At 42.0% G+C, this 27,774-nt stretch overlaps 1 protein-coding gene across 1 annotated transcript in view; it reads right to left on the bottom strand.

The window, feature by feature from the left end:
• RECK (reversion inducing cysteine rich protein with kazal motifs) overlaps positions 1 to 27,774 on the bottom strand; it is an 801,790-nt gene that overhangs the window by 330,984 nt on the left and 443,032 nt on the right. Inside the window, exon 15 of the mRNA XM_044293464.1 lies at positions 6,404 to 6,526. Coding sequence (XP_044149399.1) covers positions 6,404 to 6,526 — 123 coding nt within the window. The remainder of the gene's footprint in view (positions 1 to 6,403; positions 6,527 to 27,774) is intronic.

The following is a 27,774-nucleotide window of genomic DNA, read 5'->3' as shown; positions in this document are numbered from 1 at the left end:
CTTTAGGGCCCCTAAAATGCCAGGGCATAAATATTCCACATGTGACCCCATTTCGGAAAGAAGACGCCCCAAGGTATTCCGTGAGGGGCATATTGAGTCCATGAAAGATTGAAATTTTTGTCCCAAGTTAGCGGAAAGGGAGTCTTTGTGAGAAAATATAAAAAAAAAATCAATTTCCACTAACTTGTGCCAAAAAAAAAGAATTCTATGAGCTCGCCATGCCCCTCATTGAATACCTTGGGGTGTCTTCTTTCCAAAATGGGGTCACATGTGGGGTATTTATACTGCCCTGGCTTTTTAGGGGCCCGAAAGCGTGAGAAGAAGTCTGGGATCCAAATGTCTAAAAATGCCCTCCTAAAAGGAATTTGGGCCGCTTTGTGCATCTAGGCTGCAAAAAAGTGTCACACATCTGGTATTGCCGTACTCAGGAGAAGTTGGGCAATGTGTTTTGGGGTGTCATTTTACATATACCCATGCTGGGTGAGATAAATATCTTGGTCAAATGCCAACTTTGTATAAAAAAAATTGGAAAAGTTGTCTTTTGCCAAGATATTTCTCTCACCCAGCATGGGTATATGTAAAATGACACCCCAAAACACATTCCCCAACTTCTCCTGAGTATGGCGTCACCAGATGTGTCACACTTTTTTGCAGCCTAGGTGGGCAAAGGGACCCACATTCCAAAGTGCACCTTTCGGATTTCACCGGTCATTTTTTACAGATTTTGATTGCAAATTACTTCTCACACATATGGGCCCCTAAATTGCCAGGGCAGTATAACTATCCCACAAGTGACCCCATTTTGGAAGGAAGACACCCCAAGGTATTTTGTGGGGGGCATGGCGAGTTCATGGAAGTTTTTATTTTTTGTCACAAGTTAGTGGAATATGAGACTTTGTAAAAAAAAAACTAAAAAAAAAATCATCATTTTCCGCTAACTTGTGACAAAAAATAATAAGTTCTATGAACTCACTATGCCCATCAGCGAATACCTTAGGGTGTCTACTTTCCGAAATGGGGTCATTTGTGGGGGGTTTCTACTGTCTGGGCATTGTAGAACCTTAGGAAACATGACAGGTGCTCAGAAAATCAGAGCTGCTTCTCTAGTTTGTAAACACTATAACTTTTACCCAAACCATTTTTTTTTTGCCCAAACATTTTTTTAATCATAGACATGTAGAACAATAAATTTAGCGAAAAATTTATATATGTAAATTTTTTTGCTAAATTTTATAGCTGAACGTGAAAAATGTCATTTTTTTGCCCAAAAAAATCATTACATTTTGATTAATAACAAAAAAAGTAAAAATGTCAGCAGCAATGAAATACCACCAAATGAAAGCTCTATTAGTGAGAAGAAAAAGGAGGTAAAATTCATTTGGGTCGTAAGTTGCATGACCGAGCAATAAACGGTGAAAGTAGTGTAGTGCAGAAGTGTAAAAAGTGGCCTGGTTATTAAGGGGGTTTCAGCTAGAGGGGTTGAAGTGGTTAAACCACTGAATGCCAACGTGAAATATTAGGCCAAAATTAATTTCTGTGCATCTCCAGACAATTTATATAGCAATACAGAATAAAATTGTACAATGTTTGTCTTATAATACAGAGGGTGGCATTTGAAATCTGAGTGGAAATATGAAACACATGGCCTTGTCACTGATGAAAGTTTTTTTCTAAATCTCCATATCTGAATGCATAAAAGACATTAGACCCAAATCTTTTGGTGGTGCCAATACTGTATTATTTCCAACGTAAATTTTCAGTAGCTGTGTCTTCAGTGTATTTGTGGAAAGGAAAGAAAAGAAGGGGGATAAGACAGCACTACTCACCGAGACCTCTCAGAAGGACCATTTGGTGGCGGTGCCTACATTGTTGAGCCTCGGCCTGCTGTACTCCCAATACCAAGAAGATTAGAAGAAACCGCGTTTCTGTGTTTATTTTTCCCAAACAAGCAACGTTTCGACTCTGAGTCTTTTTCAAGCTGAGCTTGAGACCATCCACAACACCCAAAATTTCAGTGGAGGGCAGAGTTGTAAAGAACTGGCTCCTCTGGCATGCTGCCTGGAATGGCGAGCTGTATGCTCAATTACTTGCTACAATGACAGGTGTATCATTGACATCAAGCAGTCTGATGATTACTGGATAGCCATGCTTTTAGACTCTCGCTATCAAAATGGGGGAATGTTTTCCTCTCTCTGAAAGGGAGGCCAAATTACTTTAATACCGGGAAACACTGTGTACGCAGCTTGCTGAAGCTTTCGGTGAGTTGCCACCAGCGGTTTTGAAAGGGAAGCCCCCCTCCACCCCCTCCCACCACCACAAGCACCAGAAGCCAAAGCAGCAGACAATTCAGTCTCCTAAACATGATGAAGCAGTTTTCTCATGTGCTGTGTCAGGCTGAGGCCAATGAGCAAGCAGTGACCTTCCACCTCAAAGCCAAGGTTCAGGCCTACCTATAATACCTGTTGCTGGTGCATATCGTGTTCCCTGACTCCATGCATTTTTGGGCAGGCTGACTGGCCTCAACTAGCACAGTATGCTCTCTTTATTCTTTCTTGCCTAGCCTCTATTGTCTTCCCTGAGAGTGCAGGGGCCTTTATGACACCCAAAAGGACCAAGTTGGCCTCTGCCATTGTCCAAAACATCACTTTTGCTAAAATGAACCAAGCCTGGATTCGGGAGGATTTTCATACTCCTCCAGCTGAGGTTGATGAATAGATCTGGACTTAGTTACAATGCCCCATCATGCCACTTTTCTCGTCTGCCTGACTACCATCTTGTTCCATATGGCTGCTGCCTTCATCATGCCACTGCTGCTGCCTGCCTACCAACGTTTCATTTTTTCTGCTGCTGCCACCTCTATCATGCCACTGCTTCCTGCCTACCATCATGTTTCACATGGCTGCTGTTGCCTCCATCATGCTGCAATCTGCCTGCCAACATGTACCATATGGCTGCTGCTGCCACAACCACCTCAGCTGCTACTCTTTGCTGCTAATCCCTTACTGCCACTATTATTAACACTATGCATCTGCCACTACACCCATTTCTACTATTTCCTCTACTACTTTTACTACTACCACGGAGACACCCAATCTACTGCTTTGTATTGTATGCTGCTTCTGCTGCGGATTGTAATGGCGGATTGTAATGTTCAGTTTGGCAGCCCCAGATCCAGTATTGCTGGGGGGGTCCAACGACGACCAGAACACCCACATGCTGCAGTGGGGCATGGGATTGCATAGTTCTCTGCCCCGCCACCGATCACCACCATGGGCTTCAGGCCTAGTAGGCCTGAAGCCTATGTGGTAGTGAAATGATGGCGTAGGTGGGCGTGATGACGTAATTGCGTGCCTGCGCCGGGACACAGCACAGTGATGTGTGCATGCCTGCCTCATACTAGCCCGTACCATCTGCGAGCAAGCGCCTGAACATAGGTGAGTATTTAGCTTTTAGCTTTTTTTTTTTTTTTTTTTTTGTGGGGGAAACTACTGTGTGGGGGCAGTGTGGTGGAAATTACTATGTGGCGCAGTGTGGGGGAAACTACTGTGTGGGGTAAATTACTGTGTGGGGCAGTGTGGGGAAAATTACTATGTGGGGCAAATTACTATATAGGGCAGTGTGGGGAAGATTACTATATGGGTAGTGTGGGGGAAATTACTATATGGGGCAGTGTGGGGGAAATTACTATATGGGGCAGTGTGGAGGAAATTACTATATGGGGCAGTGTGGGGGAAATTACTATATGGGGCAGTGTGGGGGAAATTACTATATGGGGCAGTGTGGGGGAATCTACTATGTGGGGCAATGTGGGGGAAGTTACTATGTGGGGGCAGTGTGGGGGAAATTACTATGTGGGGGAAATGATTGTGTGGGGGAAAATACTGTGTGGGGGAAATTACTGTCTGTGGGAAGTTACTGTGTGGGGGGGATTACTATGTGGGGGCAGTGTGGGAGAAATTACTATATGGGGCAGCATGGGGGGAGGGGTGTTGCTATTTGGGAGGCACTGTAGAGAAAATTCTATTATTTTTGGGGACACTATACAAGGATTATTACCTGGAGCACAATATAGGGTGTTAATATTTCTGGGCGCACTCTAGGGGACATTATAACTTCTGTAGACATTATAGGGACATTTGGGGTAATTTATCAAACTGGTGTATAGTGGAACTGGCTTAGTTGCCCATAGCAGCCATTCAGATTTCACCTTTCATTTTTGACAGCTCTTTTGGAAATCCAGTTCTACTTTACACCAGTTTGATAAATGACCACAAGTATGTCTATTAGGGTCACAATTTTTTCAGCAATCTAGTACTTGGGGCATTAGGGAGCACAACGGGCACAGTATTGGGAGTGGCAGCAGGATGACAATGTTGGGACACCAGGATGGGGAGGTTGATGGAAAAATTTAGAAATCTAACGTGTATGTGGTGCTGTATTCTTCTCCAAATCTTTTTTTATAATATTTATATTTATTTTAATTTTGAAGACCAAATTTTTTACTTTAGGAGCCAATTTGGGGTATTTTAGTCTGGAGATGTCATATGGCCTAGGAAGAGACTGTGGCACTCACGAAGCACCACAGCCTCTGTATACAAAAAATAAAATAAACTAAAATGGAGGGAGGGGCCCAAGTTGGGTAGACATCCCCAGGCCTATCATGCACTTAATCCGACCCTGCTTGTGCCTTATACTCTACCCTTTCCAAATCCACACTGTACTGCTGCTGCTCCCAATTAAAAGGTAGGCTCATTCACAAAAAGGTTCTTTTTCTTCTGACAATACTTGTGCATCTTGTATTGGCCGGCATTCTGACCCTGTCGAGGCATGATTGGTCCCCCAACAAGCCACTGCCCATAACACAGTGTCTGCCTCTTATTAGGAAGCTTTGGAATATGAAAAAGCATAACACATGCCAGGCCGTGTATTTTTTAAACATTCTGTTCATTAACACTGTTATAACAATTATAACATTTTAGGCTCTATACACCACCACAATGGATTTGAAATGAAACTAACAAGATGTGCTTTAACTGCAGACCATCAGCTTTAATTTGAGAGCATTTACATCCAAATCAGTTGAACAGTGTAGGAATTACAACAGTTTGCATATGTGCCTCCCACTTGTTAAGGAACCAAAAGTAATGGGACAGAATAATAATATTAAATCAAACGTTTTAATACTTGGTTGCAAATCCTTTGCAGTCAATTACAGCCTGAAGTCTCTTATTTGACTTATTGTTTTATTGGAAAGGGATACTTTTCCTGGAATCAATGGGAAAAGATCTTTTAAAATCAGCAGCTTTCTATAAAATATTCGCCAAATTGGCGCTGTTACAAAAAGTGCCAAAGTTCTTGCCGGAGATTCTGCCATTGATAGAAAATATACTGCTTTAAGAAATAGTGAAAGAGTTTTTTTTTTTTTTTTGTGTGTGTTCTAGGGAGTATTTGTCTTTTAATAAGGACTCCAGCTGGACCAGCCAGATTTTAAGGCCAGACACACACGCAATTTTTTAATTCTCTTCATTAATACGTAGTCGTTTAATGCTTTAATGGTTCTAGAAATGTTTCTTATCAGGAATGTTAAAACTAAGAAGGTTTTGGTGAACTGGAAAAATCTTCCTTCTCTTTTGTTCTAGGTCACTGAACACCTCATCTTGTACTATTCTCTGAACCCTCTCATCAGTTAAATTTGTGGTAGCTCCAACCAATTCCTTAGTATAGTCAGATGAAAATACATATTTTTTTAAACTCTGTGTCCAAATCTAATGATACATCTGAATCCAAATCTCTGTAAAACCCTTCAGAGTCTGAATCTGAAACAGCAGAGGAAGACTCAGAACTAAGGGGGTCATTTATCAAACATAAATAAGCCTAAATTAGGCTCAGAAATGGATACTTTAGATAATGCTAGACACATTTTCTTTCTAATGACATCTTTTAGTTAATCTATTAATACATTTTTGACATAATTTAGTACTACACGACAAGAAAATCACACACTTTCAAGTTTGAGGAGCTGATTTAGCCTTATGAGAGCTATCTTTTTCACTCTATAACAATATTTAACCAGAGGAAAATACAATACCAAGAATCAGGTTACAGAATAAGGGGGAGATTTATCAAACTGGTGTAAAGTAGAGCTGACTTAGTTGCCCATAGCAACCGATCAGATTGCACCTTTTATTTTTCACAGCTCCTTTGGAAAATGAAGGGTGGAATCTGACGAAACCCACGCAAGCACAGGGAGAACATACAAACTCCATGCAGATGTTGTTTTTGGTCAGATTTCAACCTAGGACCCCAGAGCAGCAAGGCACCAGTGCTAACCACTGAGCCACTGTGCTTCCCCACATGCCATCATGGTGGAAGAAAAGGAGAAACAAGTAACTTAATTTCTTACCAGTAAACATACTTCGATCACCGTCAGAGCCAAGTTCATTTATACACTGACGTTTAGTGCATTGTACTTTACCAGCAACACATAAACAGCTATTGCAGGCAACTTTGAAAGATGTTCCATGATCTATAAAATAAAACATTTAGACATCTTATATTTTACTTCATGTCCGCATATTGACTATACAAGGTACAAAAGAAAGTAGAATAGTTTTTCTGATTAATTTTTATAGGGATAACATTACACTTTCGTTTTAAAGTGTAACTGCCATTTCATTTTTTATACCCTAATGGTATAGTACACCCTGCTGTATAAGTGCTTTTGTTTTTTAAAATGTAATCATTTTTAGTTTTACTTGATAACTCTCACAAATGTGTGCTACTTTCCTATTCTGCAGCCCCCTTATCACAGTGTTGTCATGTGCAGGCCATCTCCTCTGTATTATAAACAAGAGATGGGAAAGCACTAGGAGAAGGATCACAGCCCTGAGTGCCTGGGCTCTGGCAGAAAGTTAAGGGGGGAGGGCTGCTTTAGATGCTGCTATCTCCAGAATGGTAGCAGCTAGAAACATGCAACTGGTCTTGTTTAAAAGCTGACCAGGCTTTCATACAATACCAGAATGACAGAATGGCTAAAGTCCAAGCAACAGAGGAGTCGGGAATAATCGCGGGTAAAATCTGCTTTTACTTTTACTTTCACTTTCAGCTGCTTTGTATCAGTGATATCGTCCCATGTCCTGAACATGTTGCTTTCAGACAATACAAAATGCATATCTCTAGCTGGTACCAAACCAGAGATATGAGCAGCTAAAGCAGGCCACCCCCTCCCCCCCCCCCCCCCCCCCCCCATCACTGTGGAGGAGAATGACGGAGCAGCTGCAGAGCTGTCAGGCTGCAGAAGTTGACAAAAAACCTTTTAATGTCACTGCCTTTATGTAAAGTCATGTCTATAGCCCACACTCAGGGAAAATATAAGTGAGGGACATGAATATGTGGAGTAGAAATACATAGAGGCAGAAACAATAATAAAATACTAATAGGAGTTTAATATAAACCACCTAATATACCAGAGTCCACAGAAAATCTACTTCTAAACTAAATATGTTCGAAGTGTCGATGATCAATGTGTCCTGAAATTCACACTAATTCTGGCAGCTAGCTTCGTGCTTCATCGACGCCTGAGCCGAGTGATCCTAAACTAAATAGACAATGCGGCAAATCATAATGAGGTCATTATTATGGGGGACTTCAACTAACCAAATATATACTGGGAAATTGAAATCTGTACATCTCAAAGTAAACAGGTTGTTGGCAATAACCAAAGACAATTACCTTTTCCAACTGGTTCAGGACCCGACTAGAGGGACAGCCATACTGGACTTCGTATTAACCAATAGACCTAACAGAACAACAGATATGCAGGTTGGGGGACACTTGGGAAATACCATATTTTTTGCCCTAAAAGATGCACTTTTCCCCCCCAAAAGTGGGAGGAAAATGGCAGCGCGTCTTATAGGGCGAATGCTGCCGTTTTTACACTGATACACCGCCGACCGCTAGCTGCACAGCATGGCCGCCGTGTTTATCAGCGAGGGGGGAGGATGGGCTGGGGGCCAGCCTTTAGTTTTCTAATGGCAGCGGGGCCCGGTGCAGTCATTGTATTCTATTGCACCGGGCCCCGCTCACTGTACTAATGGTATCTATTGTAACTTCAGGCAGGCAATGTTTAACTATATGTTCAATCCAGCAGCCTTTATGATCATAGCAGGCTGGAGGCAGGAGGCAGGAGGCTGGGCGGGTACAGGCAGTGTAACTTCCTACCTCACGTGCCTGCTCCGCCCGCTTTATGAATGAAGCAGGCAGCGGAGGCATGTGATGTTACGCTGCCAGTGCCAGCCCACCCAGCCTCCTGCTTCCAGCCCGCTATGAGTAAAGGCTGCTGGATCGAACATATAGTTAAACATTGCCTGCCTGCAATTACAATAGATACCATTAGTATACGCCCTAATAACAGTGTCAGCGACAGACACCCATAACAGTGTCAGACACAGACCCCCATAACAGTGCCAGCCACAGACCCCCATAACAGGGGCAGCCACAGACCCCCATAACAGGGGCAGCCACAGACCCCCATAACAGTGCCAGCCACAGACCCCCATAACAGTGCCATCCACAGACCCCCATAACAGTGCCATCCACAGACCCTCATAATAGTGTTATTCATAGGCTACCATTAGTTCAAAGGCCACCAAAACTACACCTTTTGGTTAAAAATATGTTTTTTCTTATTTTCCTCCTCAAAAACCTAGGTGCGTCTTATAGGGCGAAAAATACGGTAGTGACCTTCCAATTGTCATTCAAAAGAGTGCTTCATCAGGAAGAAACAAAAATACCAGACTTCAAAAAAGCTAATTTTTGCCAACTAAGAGAAGCCATAGGCCTAACTAACTGGGACAAAGTCCTCAAAAATGAAAATACAGTCACAAAATGAGATATTTTTAAAAGCATCCTAAAATCTAATTGTGGGAGGTACATAACTTATGGGGGAAAATGGTAATGAACTAATAAAAAAAAAATGCGGACAAATAGAAATATAAAGAAAGCAATAAGTCACAAAAAGAATGCATTTAAATCACTAAAACAGGAGGGTGGCGTGGAAGCATTGAAAAACTTTAAGGAAAAAAATGGAATATGTAAAAGACAAACAAAAGCAGCCAAACTAGAGACCGAGAGATTAATTACCAAAGAGTAAAACTAACCCTACAATGTTCTTTAATTATATAAATGAGAAAAAGTGTAAATCTGAAGGTGTTGGCTCTTTACAGAGTAATGAGAGTTGCAGAGATCAACGAGGAGAAAGCAAAGCAATTAAAAAAATGTTTTCTCCACTGTATTCACTAAGGAAAATAAACTGGACAAATCACTGGAACCAGATGGCATACACCCCCGTATCTTAAGAGAATTAAGTAATGTCATAGACGGGGAACACGTCAGGGATGCCCCCTCTCTCCACTTCTCTTTTCAATCTTTATGGAACCCCTTGCCTGCAGGATACGGGCTGAACCTGGTATAGCGGGTTTCGGGGGGAGAGGGACGGATGATAAGATTTGTTTATATGCAGATGACGTTTTACTCTACCTGAATGATGGATGGAGAAGCGTCTCCGATGTTATGCGGATAACAGAGGAATTCGGCAGAATTGCCGGATATGAGATAAACTGGGTAAAGTCTGTACTCTTCCCCCTGAACCGGATGCCCCCCCCGAACGACCTCAGGATCAGAATTATTGCCCCAACAGACCACTTAGATTATCTTGGGATAAAAATTAGCAATAACATTAGGGAGTATAATCAGCTAAACATTACCCCTTTAGTTGGGAAAATAAAAGACAAAATAAGAGTTTGGCAGAAACTTCCGCTTTCGCAGATTAATAGGATTGCGCTGATTAAAATGGTTTTGCTGCCTTGGATATTGTACACGGTCAGCTCCTGCCCTGCTTGGATTGAGGATAGTGTCTTCAATTTGATTGATCGCTTGATAAATGATTTGATATGGGGCAGAAAAAGGGTCCGCATCAAATTACAATATTTGCGAATGGCCGTAAGTAATGGGGGCCTAGGCCTGCCCCATTTTCAAATCTACTATCTGTGTGCACAACTACAATGGTGTGTTAACACCGGGGATGGAGTATTACTATCCCATATCCTAGGTCAACGCCAACAGCACGTAAATAACATTTTTAGTATATTGGAATCCGGGCTGCTTCAGCGTGCAGATTACTCTTGCCCCATCGGGGCCGCGCTACAGAAAGCCTGGAATAAAATCAAGGTACTGATTCGTGCTCCTCAAATCTTGGACTTCTCCCCGTTATGGGATAATCCCGCGCTAACAGAATTCCTGACACTTAACGAAAACGAATACTGGACTCGAAAAGGTATCACATTAGTTTCACATATATACACGAAAGGGAAAATCAAACCAATAAGGGAACTGATACAACAGGCACCAATAACTGCATTAGAGCACTATAGATATTGTCAATTACAACACGCATTAGCATACACGCTCAAAAAAACACCTCTGACAAGAGTTACCCAGGGGTTTTTACTATTTTGTTATAATATAGTAGGGAATAAAGTTAAGATTTCACTAATATATAGGAGATTCATTGAGGAATTAAGCACTATCACTAAATTTAAAAGTGTAGATAAATGGAAGACGGACATTGGGGAATGTAACCCCTCACAATGGCGGGAAATATACCAAAATATCAAGAAGGCCTCCCTCTCACGACAACACCGATTGATACAATTTAAAATAATACATCGTCTATATGTTACCCCGAGTCTATTATCCAAAATGTACATCAATAAGGGTCAAGAATTTAGTTGTCTGAAATGCTCTCTCGTAGCCGCAGGGCTTGTACACATGATGTGGGACTGCCCTGCTATTAGGACCTTTTGGGGCTGCATATTTCAGACAATGGCGGTAAACAGTAGGAATAGCCCCCCCTTGACTATCCAAGTAGTTGTGCTTGGACTTTTCCCCCCCGAGTACAAAAATAAAACCACCAAAAATGAACAGGCGTACTGGCTGAAGGGATTTCTATTGGCTAAGGTGATAATCTTGAGACAGTGGGTGAAAGATAGATCTCCAACAATAAATGAATGGCAAAGTTTAATGACGAGAATAACACATTTTGAGGGCATGAAACGACGCGGGTTGAACAATGCCATAGGAATGGGCGTATAGAGAGGGGAAACAACTAGCAGCAATATCCTGATTAGAACTGACGACCATTTATCGGTGGAGACTACGGCATAATTACAACCTAACAAATCATTATACATCCTTAAAAGATAAATTCTATCAACACAGCCCACATTAAGCAGGTTTGATATTGTAAAGGATTGAAGAAAATATCTATGAGGGGGGCAAGAGCACTCCGCCGCCCCTCGTGGCGGCCGCACCAAGCCAGGTGGGATGGGTGGGGGGGTGATGAGGGGGGGGGGGGATGGGCTTTGTTTGGGTTTTGATATCTATGCCAGAGAATCGATATCAAAGCTGGGCTACCCTGACTATAGATATCTTGCTATATATGTTTGCTCTATGGTATGGAAGCGATACATTGTTTTACATGTAATTGTTATATGTGTTCATTTCCTGTGATCAGATGTCTGTTTTTATACTGTTTATATTTGGAAAAAATAATAAAGATACTTAAATTGAAAGTAATGTCATAGACAGACCCTTATTTCTGATATTTAAGGACTGTAAACTGCCAGGGAGTGTTCCACAGGATTGACACATAGCAAATGTGGTGCCAATATTCAAAAAGGACCCAAAAACAGAGGCTGGATACTATAGGCCGGTAAGTTTAACATCTGTCAAACGGTTATGTCAAACTAATCTAATCAGTTTCTAGGAGGAGGTAAGTTGTAGACTTAACCACTGTGAATCAATGGATGTCGTATATCTGGACTTCTCCAAAGCATTTGACACTGTACCACATAAAAGGTTAGTATATAAAATGAGAATGCTTGGACTGGGGGAAAATGTATGTGGGTAAGTAACTGGCTCAGTGATAGAAAACAGAGGGTGGTTATTAATAATACACAGATTGGGTCACTGTCACTAGTGGAGTACCTCAGGTGTCAGTATTGGGCCCTATTCTCTTCAATATATTTATTAATGCTCTTGTAGAAGGCTTGCACAGTGAAATATCAATTTTTGCAGATGACACTAAACTGTGTAAAATAATTAACATGGAAGAGGACAGTATACTGCTACAGATGGATCTGGATAGATTGGGGGCTTGGGCAGATAAGAGGCAGATGAGGTTTAACACTGACAAATGCCAGGTTATGCACATGGGAAGGAATAATGCAAGTCACCACTACATACTAAATGGTAAAACACTCGGTAACACTGACATGGAAAAGGACCTAGGAATTTTAGTGAACAGCAAACTGAGCTGTAGAAACCAGTGTTAGGCAGCTGCTGCCAAGGCCAATAAGATAATGGGTTGCATCAAAAGGGGCATGGATGCCATTGATGAGAACATAGTCCTGCCACTTTACAAATCACTAGTCAGACCACACATGGAGTACTGTGTACAGTTCTGGGCTCCTGTGAACAAGACAGACATAGCAGAGCTGGACTGGCTTCAGAGGAGGGCAACTAAAGTAATAACTGGAATGGGGGACTACAGTTCCCTGAAAGATTATCAAAATTAGGGTTATTCACTTTACAAAAAAGACGACTGAGGGGAGATCTAATAACTACTGTATGTATAAATATATAAGGGATCAGTACAGAGATCTCTCCCATCAATTTATCCCCAGGACTGTGATGAGGTGACATCCTCTGCGTCTGGAGGAAAGAAGGTTTGTACACAAACATAGAGGAGGATTCTTTACGGTAAGAGCATGGAGACTATGGAACTCTCTGCCTGAGGAGGTGGCGATAGTGAGTTCACGAAAAGAGTTCAAGATGGGCCTGGATGTATTTCTGGAGTGTAATAATATTACAGGCTATAGCTACTAGAGATGGGTCGTTGATCCAGGGAGTTATTCTGATTTCCTGATTGGAGTCAGGAAGGATTTTCCCCCCTAAAGTAGGGAAAATTGGCTTCTACCTTCCTCCGGATTAACTTGTAGGATAACAGTGTGAACTAGATGGACAGATGTCTTTATTCAGCCTTATAAACTATGTATTAAGAGGCTAAAACAGATGCTTACTGATTTCATGTAATTAATTGCAGGGCTTGTCTCTGGTTAGCTGTATGTGAGAGGATACACACTGCTCTGGGGTAGTGGAGGAGGTTATCTACATTCTAATTGGTCCTGCTAGTACATGTAAGGAAAGCAAGGGGTTATGGGACGTGAGGGAAATACAAGATGGCCTCAAGGACAATGGCAGACATAATTACAGGAAGTGCAGCAGAGGCAATCTTAGGAAGATGCTGAAATAGAGGCACAGAGAAATAGTAAGAAAGAGTAAGGGCTGAATACAGACATCGGAAAGGTAAAATTAAATGAAAAATAAAGCTTCATGAATATCTTCCCTTCAGCATCACATACAGACGTGGACAAAATTGTTGGTACCCTTTGGTCAATGAAAGAAAAAGTCACAATGGTCACAGAAATAACTTTAATCTGACAAAAGTAATAATAAATTAAAATTCTATAAATGTTAACCAATGAAAGTCAGACATTGTTTTTCAACCATGCTTCAACAGAATTATGTAAAAAAATAAACTCATGAAACAGGCATGGACAAAAATGATGGTACCCCTAGAAAACACAGAACATAATGTGACCAAAGGGACATGTTAATTCAAGGTGTGTCCACTAATTAGCATCACAGGTGTCTACAACCTTGTAATCAGCCATTGGGCCTATATATATGGCTCCAGGTAATCACTGTGTTGTTTGGTGATATGGTGTGTACCACACTCGACATGGACCAGAGGAAGCAAAGGAAAGAGCTGTCTCAAGAGATCAGAAAGAAAATTATAGACAAGCATGTTAAAGGTAAAGGCTATAAGACCATCTCCAAGCAACTAGATGTTCCTGTGAGTACAGTTGCACATATTATTCATAAGTTTAAGATCCATGGGACTGTAGCCAACCTCCCTGGACGTGGCCGCAGGAGGAAAATTGATGACAAATCTAAGAGACGGATAATCCGAATGGTAACAAAAGAGCCTAGAAAGACTTCTAAAGAGATTCAAGGTGAACTTCATGCTCAAGGAACATCAGTGTCAGATCGCACCATCCGTCGTTGTTTGAGCCAAAGTGGACTACATGGGAGACGACCAAGGAGGACACCATTGTTGAAAACGAATCATAAAAAAGCAAGACTGGAATATGCCAAACTACATGTTGACAAGCCACAAAGCTTCTGGGAGAATGTCCTGTGGACAGATGAGACAAAAATCGAAGTTTTTGCCAAGGCACATCAGCTGTATGTTCACAGATGAAAAAATGAAGCATATCAAGAAAAGAACACTGTCCCTACTGTGAAACATGGAGGAGGCTCTGTTATGTTCTGGGGCTGCTTTGCTGCGTCTGGCACAGGGTGTCTTGAATCTGTGCAGGGTACAATGAAATCTCAAGACTATCAAGGAATTCTAGAGAGAAATGTACTAGCCAGTGTCAGAAAGCTTGGTCTCAGTCGCAGGTCATGGGTCTTGCAACAGGACAATGACCCAAAACACACCGCTAAAAACACCCAAGAATGGCTAAGAGGAAAAAATTGGACTATTCTAAAGTGGCCTTCTATGAGCCCTGACCTCAATCCTATTGAGCATCTTTGGAAGGAGCTGAAACATGCAGTCTGGAAAAGGCACCCTTCAAACCGGACACAACTGGAGCAGTTTGCTCATGAGGAGTGGGCCAAAATACCTGCTGAGAGGTGCAGATGTCTCATTGACAGTTACAGGAAGCGTTTGATTGCAGTGATTGCCTCAAAAGGTTGCGCAACAAAATATTAAGTTAGGGGTACCATCATTTTTGTCCATGCCTGTTTCATGAGTTTATTTTTTTACATAATTCTGTTGAAGCATGGTTGAAAAACAATGTCTGACTTTCATTGGTTAACATTTATAGAATTTTAATTTATTATTACTTTTGTCAGATTAAAGTTATTTCTGTGACCATTGTGACTTTTTCTTTCATTGACCAAAGGGTACCAACAATTTTGTCCACGTCTGTATATTAGGAATTTCATTTTTGGTAGTGAAAGGGCAGTTAGACTTTAAAGTGAGTCGGTCACCAGGAATTTTACTGTTAAACCAGTCATAATTGTGATGCTTCGCGATCTCAGCAATACGAAGAAATCGCGAATGCATCATGTTCTAAAATCACAGAATCACCGGAGCCCTCTCCTGCACACAAAGAGTTCAAACTTTCCGTTACAGCTCACAGAGCAGAGGTTAAATTAGCAAACCCTGGCCAAAGATTCCTATGGACCCCTTGTCAGGTTACACATTCATCAATCTGATATCATCATGACAAAACCTCATAAACGGGCCTTCTCTCTAGTCTGAGTGGTCCCAACACAGCATGAGTTTTCACACTCCTTAAGCCTGGCCAGACCTTCAAAAGAGAAGGACAGATCCTTATCACACAGCTGGTTGGTACAAGAAGGAAGATGACCTTAAGGTCACCTCCAATCCATAGACGTCATATTTTTCCCATATTTCCTTCATATTTCCTGGGTTAGGAAAATACTAAATGAACAATCTTTTAAGAAAATGTTTTGGTTCTTCTAACACACCTTCCAGGAAATCCACAAGTCAATTGGAAATTCCCGCTCTGAGATATAATGGTTCTCAGGCACCCTGTATTATCTTCCAGTCATATTTGGTATGAGATGATGTGTAAAATTGTCCGGATTATAAATATGAACTTTAATTCTTAATTTGACCTATGGGTACTGAGCCCAGATTCTGACAGATTTTCTCCCTCTCAGGGCAAGAACTGCCCCTCTTCCAATTACACAGGGCTGGGCTTGTACGTGTCACAGGCACTCCCAGCTACAGAGCGAGCAAAACACAGTGACCGACTCAGGTCCTTGTCCTTCACCTACCATCTGAAGTCGATTAACATGACGACCGCTCGCTGGACACAGGCACACTGCCATCTTGGATTATTCCTGGCAAAGACTTTATCTTTTACTGGACCCTACCACAGTAATTTTGAACTTACAGACATTCTACTCCTTTCCATCTCTTACCTATTTCTATCCAACCAATCTGTTCGACTGGCAGGTATATTTACCGGTCAGTTTTAATGTATATTTTTGTGTGTAGTTTTTATAATAAAACTAACGATTTAATTGTTCCAGTTTTGCCCTTGTTACCTGATTATCTAGTCTACGCTAAGAACTCTAGCCTCAGAGGAGACATACTACTGCATTTGTCTTATTTTTATACATTGTTAATTGGTTAGCTAGGTTGCGAATAATGTTTCGTCCCTTTAGGATTAGCTAGCCAGGGTCTTTTCGCCCCGATTCAATATGAAGAGTGGTAGCAGCAAATCAATTTGATTTCCAGTGCAAAATCAATAATTTTATCGATTGTACATACAATTGAGATTGTATCATGTATGGGCACACCAACAAAACCTAAACGACTACTGTGTTCACAGTGTATTCGCCTCCAGAAGTCTCTAGTGGACGAGACCTGTATGGCAACTGTGGCGTAGTACGACAGGATTGGCAGGTGGTTGTCACAATAATGACTTGTGAGATCTAGCTCAGCTGAATGTAATGATACCGTTTACTTAGCAATCTACTGTTTTATCTTGAAGAAAAGGTACTTTTAATACATATGCAAATTATCAATTAGGTGCATCAGTTAGGCTACAGAGCAAGACTAGTTCCGGGCTTGGGACCTGGCTCTGCAAAATGCCAGACATGACCAAGTTATTTAGCAAGCCAAGGAGATATACAAAGAGTCAATGGACTATTTTGGAACAGAGGCCACACTGGTTGATGAACACTGGGTCTGGGACTCTGCCCTGGCACTAGCAGAGCAAGAGGTTCTCCATGTACTAAATGTACTGCCACCTCAGATACAGAATCCAGAGATGGACTGAAGACAGAAGATTCAGTTGTATATTACATATAAAGCAGTTGCAGTCTACGAGGAGATAAGGTATTGTCTTGGACCTGAGGCTACAGAGCAAGACTAGCTCCAGGCTTGGGACCTGGCTCTGCAAAACACCAGACATGAGCAAGTTATTGAGCAGGCCAAGGAGATATACAAATTGTCAATTGACTATTTTGGAACAGAGACCACAGTGGTTGATGAACACTGGGTTTGGTCCTGGTACTAGCAAAGCAACAGGTGCTCCATGTACTAAATTTACTGCCACTTCAGTCTTGTAAGAAGTTTGCTGTTGCTACAGCTCCTGCTACCTACGAATCTCCAGGAACAGCTCCACAGAGACCCAAGTTCTATAGTGTTTACTGAGAAACCTGTTGTAAAATGCTGGAGAAGCAAACCTCAGAAGGAGGACCAGACATGGGTCCCAAGAACAGCAGTGAGCTTCATGGTGATGAAACACAGGATATACTGATTGCATCTCTGTCCTACTTCTTCTGCATCTAAAGACTTCGGACTTCCCTAAAACTTCATCAGTAAGGAGCACGTTTGTCTGGGTGGCAGGATGAATAGTAGACCTAAAGTACAGGGCGTATTCTGCCGGTGGAGGAGAGGGGTTGAATGGACCCTGCTGTGCCCAAGAGGACTTGAAAATGTAATAAAGGATCCCATAAAACCTCCTGACCCTAAAGAGACTCCATATCATAGGCTGGACTGTCCTGGAAGCCACCTGACTGGGCATGGTGAACCAAGCTGCTCACAGAGGAACTGCTGGGAGTCTGTCTGGAAGCCATAGAGAGATTCCTGGTGCCTCATGATGATGTTTACAGACAGTGATCTGGGCCAGAAAATGACTGAGCCATGGACTATACAGATAATGGGTGGTTATAAAAATTTACTAAAGGAAGTGGATCCTTATGGACTATAAGTGAGGTGGCCAGCAGCGTGTTGTTGTTTTCAGCAGGTGCAAACCCAACACAACTCCCTCAGAGGGTGTACACCCCTCATTCTCCACAATACTTCTGATGGTGAGGATAGACTTTCCCGGAGTGTGTAGACCAGGTGTTACCTCTGAGGGGAGTTAGGACACAAGGGAATCAGGAACTGGGTGTACACCCACTGGACTGACCTCCAGGTGGTACGGGACACCCATAGGGTGCTGGGAGGCCAGAGACTGATCAGGAGGAGGTGAAGTCATGGTACGAAGGCCAAGGTAAAAGTAGGCAGCAATGAAGCAAAGTCCGTGAACGTAGTTCTAGGTTAGGGGCAGGCAGCAAATAGGCAAAGTCCGTATAAATAATATAAAGAAGCAGGGTCCTGTACAGAGTAAAGCAGAATCATACTAAACACCTTCACACAATAGGGCTTGACAAGCTAGTGACCAAGCCTCTAAGGCGTTTTCCTTTAGAGGGAGGTGCCTTTATATACATCATGCAGACCAGCCACAGGCTGGGGAAGATAAAGGGCATGTGCGTGCTGCCTCACATAAGGAGAAAAGACACACCCGCACACACCCTATATGCACACAAACTCTCTGAGCCGGAGCGCAGGAGGGGATGCTGACAGCAGGAGCACAGACCACAACTAAGAACCTCACTGCCCGTGCCTGTCAGCACGGCATGCAGCAGTGTGGAGGATTGAGGGAGCCCAGGTTAACACCTGCCAGGCCACATGGCCAGCTCAGTTAATGGATGGGGGAGAGGTTGTAACAATGTCCAGCTTATTTCATCTCATAATGTATTTGTGACAATGCATAACCTCCCTCTTTCTCTTATCAGCCATGGACCTACAGACCTATCTACTGGAGCCATGTATCCTGCAAACATTCAAGTGCGAAGGAACTGTAAATCTTTGTGTGTTGCTGGGAGACAGGTCCTCTTAGAATGTGGTGGTGAGGCAGGACAGCATGGACTTCTGATCATGGACCCTTCAGGAGATGGTGGATGGTTGGGGGTTGGTAGTTGTTCCTACCCCTTACCTACCAATGGGTTGAGGGAATGATGAGAAAAGAAAGGGAATTAGTTGGGTGTGGTAGTGTAGTTGGTAGTTGCTTTGTGTACTCGAAGGGTCAGGATCTGAGTTGAGGGCTGATCCTGGGACCATATATGAGGATTTCCTGATCTGGATGACGTGTTGAGGCCATCCCCTGAGATATTCCTGTTACATTGGATTACAAATAAAAGAGTTGACCTCTACCTGGATTGGCTGCTGTATGAAGAACCCTTGAAGCGACATCCTGTGACAGTCTGGTATGACAATGACTCTCCTGGTGACAGATTCCCTCTAAAAGTGTTGTCTCATGACAATTCCTTTGTCATAAGCAGGAGAAGTCAATGATCATCTGTTAAAACCAGGGTTTTCTAAAGCCAATCCACTCTTAATCTAAAAATAGGTTATAGGTTTAGCAATGATCTAGCCTGAGCTGGCTGAAGTGGGAGCTTCACACAAACACAAAAACAACTAGAATTAATAAATTTACATAAAGGTTCCATCTAATCCATACCCATTCTTTAGAGTAAATCTGCTGACTGCTCTTTTAGGGATGAGCGAACTCGAACTGTATAGTTCGGGTTCATACCGAATTTTGGGGTGTCCGTGACACGGACCCGAACCCGGACATTTTTCGTAAAAGTCCGGGTTCGGGTTCGGTGTTCGTCGCTTTCTTGGCGCGTTTGTGACGCTTTCTTGGCGCTTTTTGAAAGGCTGCAAAGCAGCCAATCAACAAGCGTCATACTACTTGCCCCAAGAGGCCGTCACAGCCATGCCTACTATTGGCATGGCTGCGATTGGCCAGAGCACCATGTGACCCAGCCTCTATTTAAGCTATAGTCACATAGCGCCGCCTGTCACTCTGCTCTGATTAGCGTAGGGAGAGGTTGCGGCTGCGACAGTAGGGCGAGAGTAGGCAGATTAACTTCTCCAAAGGACTTGATTAATCGATCGATCTGCAGCTGTGCATCATAGAGCTGCTGAAATTCAATTGCTCACTGTTTTTAGGCTGCCCAGACCGTTTGTCAGTCACTTTTTTCTGGGGTGATCGGCGGCCATTTTGTGTCTTGTGGTGCGCCAGCACAAGCTGCGACCAAGTGCATTTAACCCTCAATGGTGTGGTTGCTTTTTGGCTAAAGCCTACATCAGGGTGAAGCTGTCACACCAAGTGCATTTAACCAGCAATAGTCTGTTTATTTTTTGGCCATATACTACATCAGGGGCAAGCTGCGCCTGTCACCAAGTGCATTTAACCCTCAATGGTGTGGTTGTTTTTTGGCTAAAGCCTACATCAGGGTGAAGCTGTCACACCAAGTGCATTTAACCAGCAATAGTCTGTTTATTTTTTGGCCATATACTACATCAGGGGCAAGCTGCGCCTGTCACCAAGTGCATTTAACCCTCAATGGTGTGGTTGTTTTTTGGCTAAAGCCTATATCAGGGTGAAGCTGTCACACCAAGTGCATTTACCAGCAATAGTCTGTTTATTTTTGGCCATATACTACATCAGGGGCAAGCTGCGCCTGTCACCAAGTGCATTTAACCCTCAATGGTGTGGTTGTTTTTTGGCTAAAGACTACATCAGGGTGAAGCTGTCACACCAAGTGCATTTAACCAGCAATAGTCTGTTTATTTTTTGGCCATATACTACATCAGGGGCAAGCTGCGCCTGTCACCAAGTGCATTTAACCCTCAATGGTGTGGTTGTTTTTTGGCTACAGCCTACATCAGGGTGAAGCTGTCACACCAAGTGCATTTAACCAGCAATAGTCTGTTAATTTTTTGGCCATATACTAAATCAGGGGCAAGCTGCGCCCGTCACCAAGTGCATTTAACCAGCAATAGTCTGTTCATTTTTTGGCCATATACTACATCAGGGGCAAGCTGCGCCCGTCACCAAGTGCATTTTACCCTCAGTAGTGTGGTTGGTCAAGCTGTCACACCAAGTGCATTTAACCAGCAATAGTCTGTTCATTTTTTGGCCATATACTACATCAGGGGCAAGCTGCGCCCGTCACCAAGTGCATTTAACCCTCAGTAGTGTGGTTGGTCAAGCTGTCACACCAAGTGCATTTAACCAGCGATAGTGTGGTTATTTTTTGGCCATATCCCAGTCTAATTCTGTCACTAAATCCATACCCAGCGCCTAAATACTAGGCCTCAAATTCTGTCACTAAATCCATACCGGTCACCCAGCGCCTAAATACTAGGCCTCAAATTTATATCCCGCTAAATCTGTCGTTACCGCTGTCCTGTTGTGGATGGGCAAGTTATTTAGTGTCCGTCAAAGCACATTTTTTGTTCAGGGTTGAAATACAATTCCCAATTTAGCAATTTCATAATTTAGTGGTTTCTGCTATATCAGAGCTATTTGAAATCTATCCCTAAAAGGGTATATAATATTCAAGGTGCACATAGGGTCATTCAGAATAACTTCACACACACGCTACTGTGCATTTCCAAGTCTAATTCTGTCACTAAATCCATACCGGTCACCCAGCGCCTAAATACTAGGCCTCAAATTTATATCCCGCTAAATCTGTTGTTACCGCTGTACTGTTGTGGCTGGGCAAGTTATTTAGTGTCTGTTAAAGCACATTTTTTGTTCAGGGTTGAAATACAATTCCCAATTTAGCAATTTTCATAATTTAGTGGTTTCTGCTATATCAGAGCTATTTGAAATCTATCCCTAAAAGGGTATATAATATTCAAGGTGCACATAGGGTCATTCAGAATAACTTTACACACACGCTACTGTGCATTTCCAAGTCTAATTCTGTCACTAAATCCATACCGGTCACCCAGCGCCTAAATACTAGGCCTCAAATTTATATCCCGCTAAATCTGTCATTACCGCTGTCCTGTTGTGGATGGGCAAGTTATTTAGTGTCCGCCAAAGCACATTTTTTGTTCTGGGTTGAAATACAATTCCCAATTTAGCAATTTCATAATTTAGTGGTTTCTGCTATATCAGAGCTATTTGAAATCGATCCCTAAAAGGGTATATAATATTCAAGGTGCACATAGGGTCATTCAGAATAACTTCACACACACGCTACTGTGCATTTCCAAGTCTAATTCTGTCACTAAATCCATACCGGTCACCCAGCGCCTAAATACTAAGCCTCAAATTTATATCCCGCTAAATCTGTCGTTACCGCTGTCCTGTTGTGGATGGGCAAGTTATTTAGTGTCCGTCAAAGCACATTTTTTGTTCTGGGATGAAATACAATTCCCAATTTAGCAATTTCATAATTTAGTGGTTTCTGCTATATCAGAGCTATTTGAAATCTATCCCTAAAAGGGTATAAAATATTCAAGGTGCACATAGGGTCATTAAGAATAACTTCACACACACGATACTGTGCATTTCCAAGTCTAATTCTGTTAGTAAATCCATACCGGTCACCCAGCGCCTTAATACTAGGCCTCAAATTTATATCCCGCTAAATCTGTCGTTACCGCTGTACTGTTGTGGCTGGGCAAGTTATTTAGTGTCCGTTAAAGCACATTTTTTGTTCAGGGTTGAAATACAATTCCCAATTTAGCAATTTCATAATTTAGTGGTTTCTGCTATATCAGAGCTATTTGAAATCTATCCCTAAAAGGGTATATAATATTCAAGGTGCACATAGGGTCATTCAGAATAACTTCACACACACGCTACTGTGCATTTCCAAGTCTAATTCTGTCACTAAATCCATACAGGTCACCCAGCGCCTAAATACTAGGCCTCAAATTTATATCCCGCTAAATCTGTCGTTACCGCTGTACTGTTGTGGCTGGGCAAGTTATTTAGTGTGCGTTAAAGCACATTTTTTGTTCAGGGTTGAAATACAATTCCCAATTTAGCAATTTCATAATTTAGTGGTTTCTGCTATATCAGAGCTATTTGAAATCTATCCCTAAAAGGGTATATAATATTCAAGGTGCACATAGGGTCATTCAGAATAACTTCACACACACGCTACTGTGCATTTCCAAGTCTAATTCTATCACTAAATCCATACCGGTCACCCAGCGTTTAAATACTAGGCCTCAAATTTATATCCCGCTAAATCTGTCGTTACCGCTGTACTGTTGTGGCTGGGCAAGTTATTTAGTGTCCGTTAAAGCACATTTTTTGTTCAGGGTTGAAATACAATTCCCAATTTAGCAATTTCACAATTTAATGGTTTCTGCTATATCAGAGCTATTTGAAATCTATCCCTAAAAGGGTATATAATATTCAAGGTGCACATAGGGTCATTCAGAATAACTTCACACACACGCTACTGTGCATTTCCAAGTCTAATTCTGTCACTAAATCCATACCGGTCACCCAGCGCCTAAATACTAGGCCTCAAATTTATATCCCGCTAAATCTGTCGTTACCGCTGTCCTGTTGTGGATGGGCAAGTTATTTAGTGTCCGTCCAAAGCACATTTTTTGTTCTGGTTTAAATACAAATCCCAATTTAGCAATTTCATAATATAGTGGTTTCTGCTATATCAGAGCTATTTGAAATCTATCCCTAAAAGGGTATATAATATTCAAGGTGCACATAGGGTCATTCAGAATAACTTCACACACACGCTACTGTGCATTTCCAAGTCTAATTCTGTTAGTAAATCCATACCGGTCACCCAGCGCCTAAATACTAGGCCTCAAATTTATATCTCGCTAAATCTGTCGTTACCGCTGTCCTGTTGTGGATGGGCAAGTTATTTAGTGTCCGTTAAAGCACATTTTTTGTTCAGGGTTGAAATACAATTCCCAATTTAGCAATTTCATAATTTAGTGGTTTCTGCTATATCAGAGCTATTTGAAATCTATCCCTAAAAGGGTATATAATATTCAAGGTGCACATAGGGTCATTCAGAATAACTTCACACACACGCTACTGTGCATTTCCAAGTCTAATTCTGTCACTAAATCCATACCGGTCACCCAGCGCTTAAATACTAGGCCTCAAATTTATATCCCGCTAAATCTGTCGTTACCGCTGTCCTTTTGTGGATGGGCAAGTTATTTAGTGTCCGCCAAAGCACATTTTTTGTTCAGGGTTGAAATACAATTCCCAATTTAGCAATTTCATAATTTAGTGGTTTCTGCTATATCAGAGCTATTTGAAATCTATCCCTAAAAGGGTATATAATATTCAAGGTGCACATAGGGTCATTCAGAATAACTTCACACACACGCTACTGTGCATTTCCAAGTCTAATTCTGTTAGTAAATCCATACCGGTCACCCAGCGCCTAAATACTAGGCCTCAAATTTATATCCCGCTAAATCTGTCGTTACCGCTGTACTGTTGTGGCTGGGCAAGTTATTAAGTGTCCGTTAAAGCACATTTTTTGTTCAGGGTTGAAATACAATTCCCAATTTAGCAATTTCATAATTTAGTGGTTTCTGCTATATCAGAGCTATTTGAAATCTATCCCTAAAAGGGTATATAATATTCAAGGTGCACATAGGGTCATTCAGAATAACTTCACACTCACGCTACTGTGCATTTCCAAGTCTAATTCTGTCACTAAATCCATACCGGTCACCCAGTGCCTAAATACTAGGCCTCAAATTTATATCCTGCTAAATCTGTCGTTACCGCTGTCCTGTTGTGGATGGGCAAGTTATTTAGTGTCCGCCAAAGCACATTTTTTGTTCTGGGTTGAAATACAATTCCCAATTTAGCAATTTCATAATTTAGTGGTTTCTGCTATATCAGAGCTATTTGAAATCTATCCCTAAAAGGGTATATAATATTCAAGGTGCACATAGGGTCATTCAGAATAACTTCACACACACGCTACTGTGCATTTCCAAGTCTAATTCTGTTAGTAAATCCATACCGGTCACCCAGCGCCTAAATACTAGGCCTCAAATTTATATCCCGCTAAATCTGTCGTTACCGCTGTCCTGTTGTGGATGGGCAAGTTATTTAGTGTCCGTTAAAGCACATTTTTTGTTCAGGGTTGAAATACAATTCCCAATTTAGCAATTTCATAATTTAGTGGTTTCTGCTATATCAGAGCTATTTGAAATCTATCCCTAAAAGGGTATATAATATTCAAGGTGAACATAGGGTCATTCAGAATAACTTCACACACACGCTACTGTGCATTTCCAAGTCTAATTCTGTCACTAAATCCATACCGGTCACCCAGCGCTTAAATACTAGGCCTCAAATTTATATCCCGCTAAATCTGTCGTTACCGCTGTTTTGTTGTGGATGGGCAAGTGATTTAGTGTCCGTTAAAGCACATTTTTTGTTCTGGGTTGAAATACAATTCCCAATTTAGCAATTTCATAATTTAGTGGTTTCTGCTATATCAGAGCTATTTGAAATCTATCCCTAAAAGGGTATATAATATTCAAGGTGCACATAGGGTCATTCAGAATAACTTCACACACACGCTACTGTGCATTTCCAAGTCTAATTCTGTCACTAAATCCATACCGGTCACCCAGTGCCTAAATACTAGGCCTCAAATTTATATCCTGCTAAATCTGTCGTTACCGCTGTCCTGTTGTGGATGGGCAAGTTATTTAGTGTCCGCCAAAGCACATTTTTTGTTCTGGGTTGAAATACAATTCCCAATTTAGCAATTTCATAATTTAGTGGTTTCTGCTATATCAGAGCTATTTGAAATCTATCCCTAAAAGGGTATATAATATTCAAGGTGCACATAGGGTCATTCAGAATAACTTCACACACACGCTACTGTGCATTTCCAAGTCTAATTCTGTCACTAAATCCATACCGGTAACCCAGCGCTTAAATACTAGGCCTCAAATTTATATCCCGCTAAATCTGTCGTTACCGCTGTCCTGTTGTGGATGGGCAAGTTATTTAGTGTCCGTTAAAGCACATTTTTTGTTCTGGGTTGAAATACAATTCCCAATTTAGCAATTTCATAATTTAGTGGTTTCTGCTATATCAGAGCTATTTGAAATCCATCCCTAAAGGGTATATAATATTCAAGGTGCACATAGGGTCATTCAGAATAACTTCACACACACGCCGTTGTGCATTTCCAAGTCTAATTCTGTTAGTAAATCCATACCGGTCACCCAGCGCCTAAATACTAGGCCTCAAATTTATATCCCGCTAAATCTGTCGTTACCGCTGTCCTGTTGTGGATGGGCAAGTTATTTAGTGTCCGTCAAAGCACATTTTTTGTTCAGGGTTGAAATACAATTCCCAATTTAGCAATTTCATAATTTAGTGGTTTCTGCTATATCAGAGCTATTTGAAATCTATCCCTAAAAGGGTATATAATATTCAAGGTGCACATAGGGTCATTCAGAATAACTTCACACTCACGCTACTGTGCATTTCCAAGTCTAATTCTGTTAGTAAATCCATACCGGTCACCCAGCGCCTAAATACTAGGCCTCAAATTTATATCCCGCTAAATCTGTCGTTACCGCTGTCCTGTTGTGGATGGGCAAGTTATTTAGTGTCCGCCAAAGCACATCTTTTGTTCAGGGTTGAAATACAATTCCCAATTTAGCAATTTCATAATTTAGTGGTTTCTGCTATATCAGAGCTATTTGAAATCTATCCCTAAAAGGGTATATAATATTCAAGGTGCACATAGGGTCATTCAGAATAACTTCACACACACGCTACTGTGCATTTCCAAGTCTAATTTTGTCACTAAATCCATACCGGTCACCCAGCGCCTAAATACTAGGCCTCAAATTTATATCCCGCTAAATCTGTCGTTACCGCTGTCCTGTTGTGGATGGGCAAGTTATTTAGTGTCCGTTAAAGCACATTTTTTGTTCAGGGTTGAAATACAATTCCCAATTTAGCAATTTCATAATTTAGTGGTTTCTGCTGTATCAGAGCTATTTGAAATCTATCCCTAAAAGGGTATATAATATTCAAGGTGCACATAGGGTCATTCAGAATAACTTCACACACACGCTACTGTGCATTTCCAAGTCTAATTCTGTCACTAAATCCATACCGGTCACCCAGCGCCTAAATACTAGGCCTCAAATTTATATTCAGCTGAATTTGAATACAATACATTGGGCCAAATAATATTTTTGTTGTTGTGGTGAACCATAACAATGAGGAAAACATCTAGTAAGGGACGCGGACGTGGACATGGTCGTGGTGGTGTTAGTGGACCCTCTGGTGCTGGGAGAGGACTTGGCCGTTCTGCCACATCCACACGTCCTAGTGTACCAACTACCTCAGGTCCCAGTAGCCGCCAGAATTTACAGCGATATATGGTGGGGCCCAATGCCGTTCTAAGGATGGTAAGGCCTGAGCAGGTACAGGCATTAGTCAATTGGGTGGCCGACAGTGGATCCAGCACGTTCACATTATCTCCCACCCAGTCTTCTGCAGAAAGCGCACAGATGGCGCCTGAAAACCAACCCCATCAGTCTGTCACATCACCCCCATGCATACCAGGGAAACTGTCTGAGCCTCAAGTTATGCAGCAGTCTCTTATGCTGTTTGATGACTCCGCTGGCAGGGTTTCCCAAGGGCATCCACCTAGCTCTTCCCCAGCGGTGGAAGACATAGACTGCACTGACGCACAACCACTTATGTTTCCTGATGATGAGGACATGGGAATACCACCTCAGCATGTCTCTGATGATGACGAAACACAGGTGCCAACTGCTGCGTCTTTCTGCAGTGTGCAGACTGAACAGGAGGTCAGGGATCAAGACTGGGTGGAAGACGATGCAGGGGACGATGAGGTCCTAGATCCCACATGGAATGAAGGTCGTGCCACTGACTTTCACAGTTCGGAGGAAGAGGCAGT

Source organism: Bufo gargarizans, chromosome 5 (genome assembly GCF_014858855.1).
Source record: "Bufo gargarizans isolate SCDJY-AF-19 chromosome 5, ASM1485885v1, whole genome shotgun sequence".
NCBI classification, from domain to species: Eukaryota; Metazoa; Chordata; class Amphibia; order Anura; family Bufonidae; genus Bufo; species Bufo gargarizans.
Note: the sequence above shows the minus strand (reverse complement) of the source record. Positions and strands in the feature narration are given on the sequence as shown.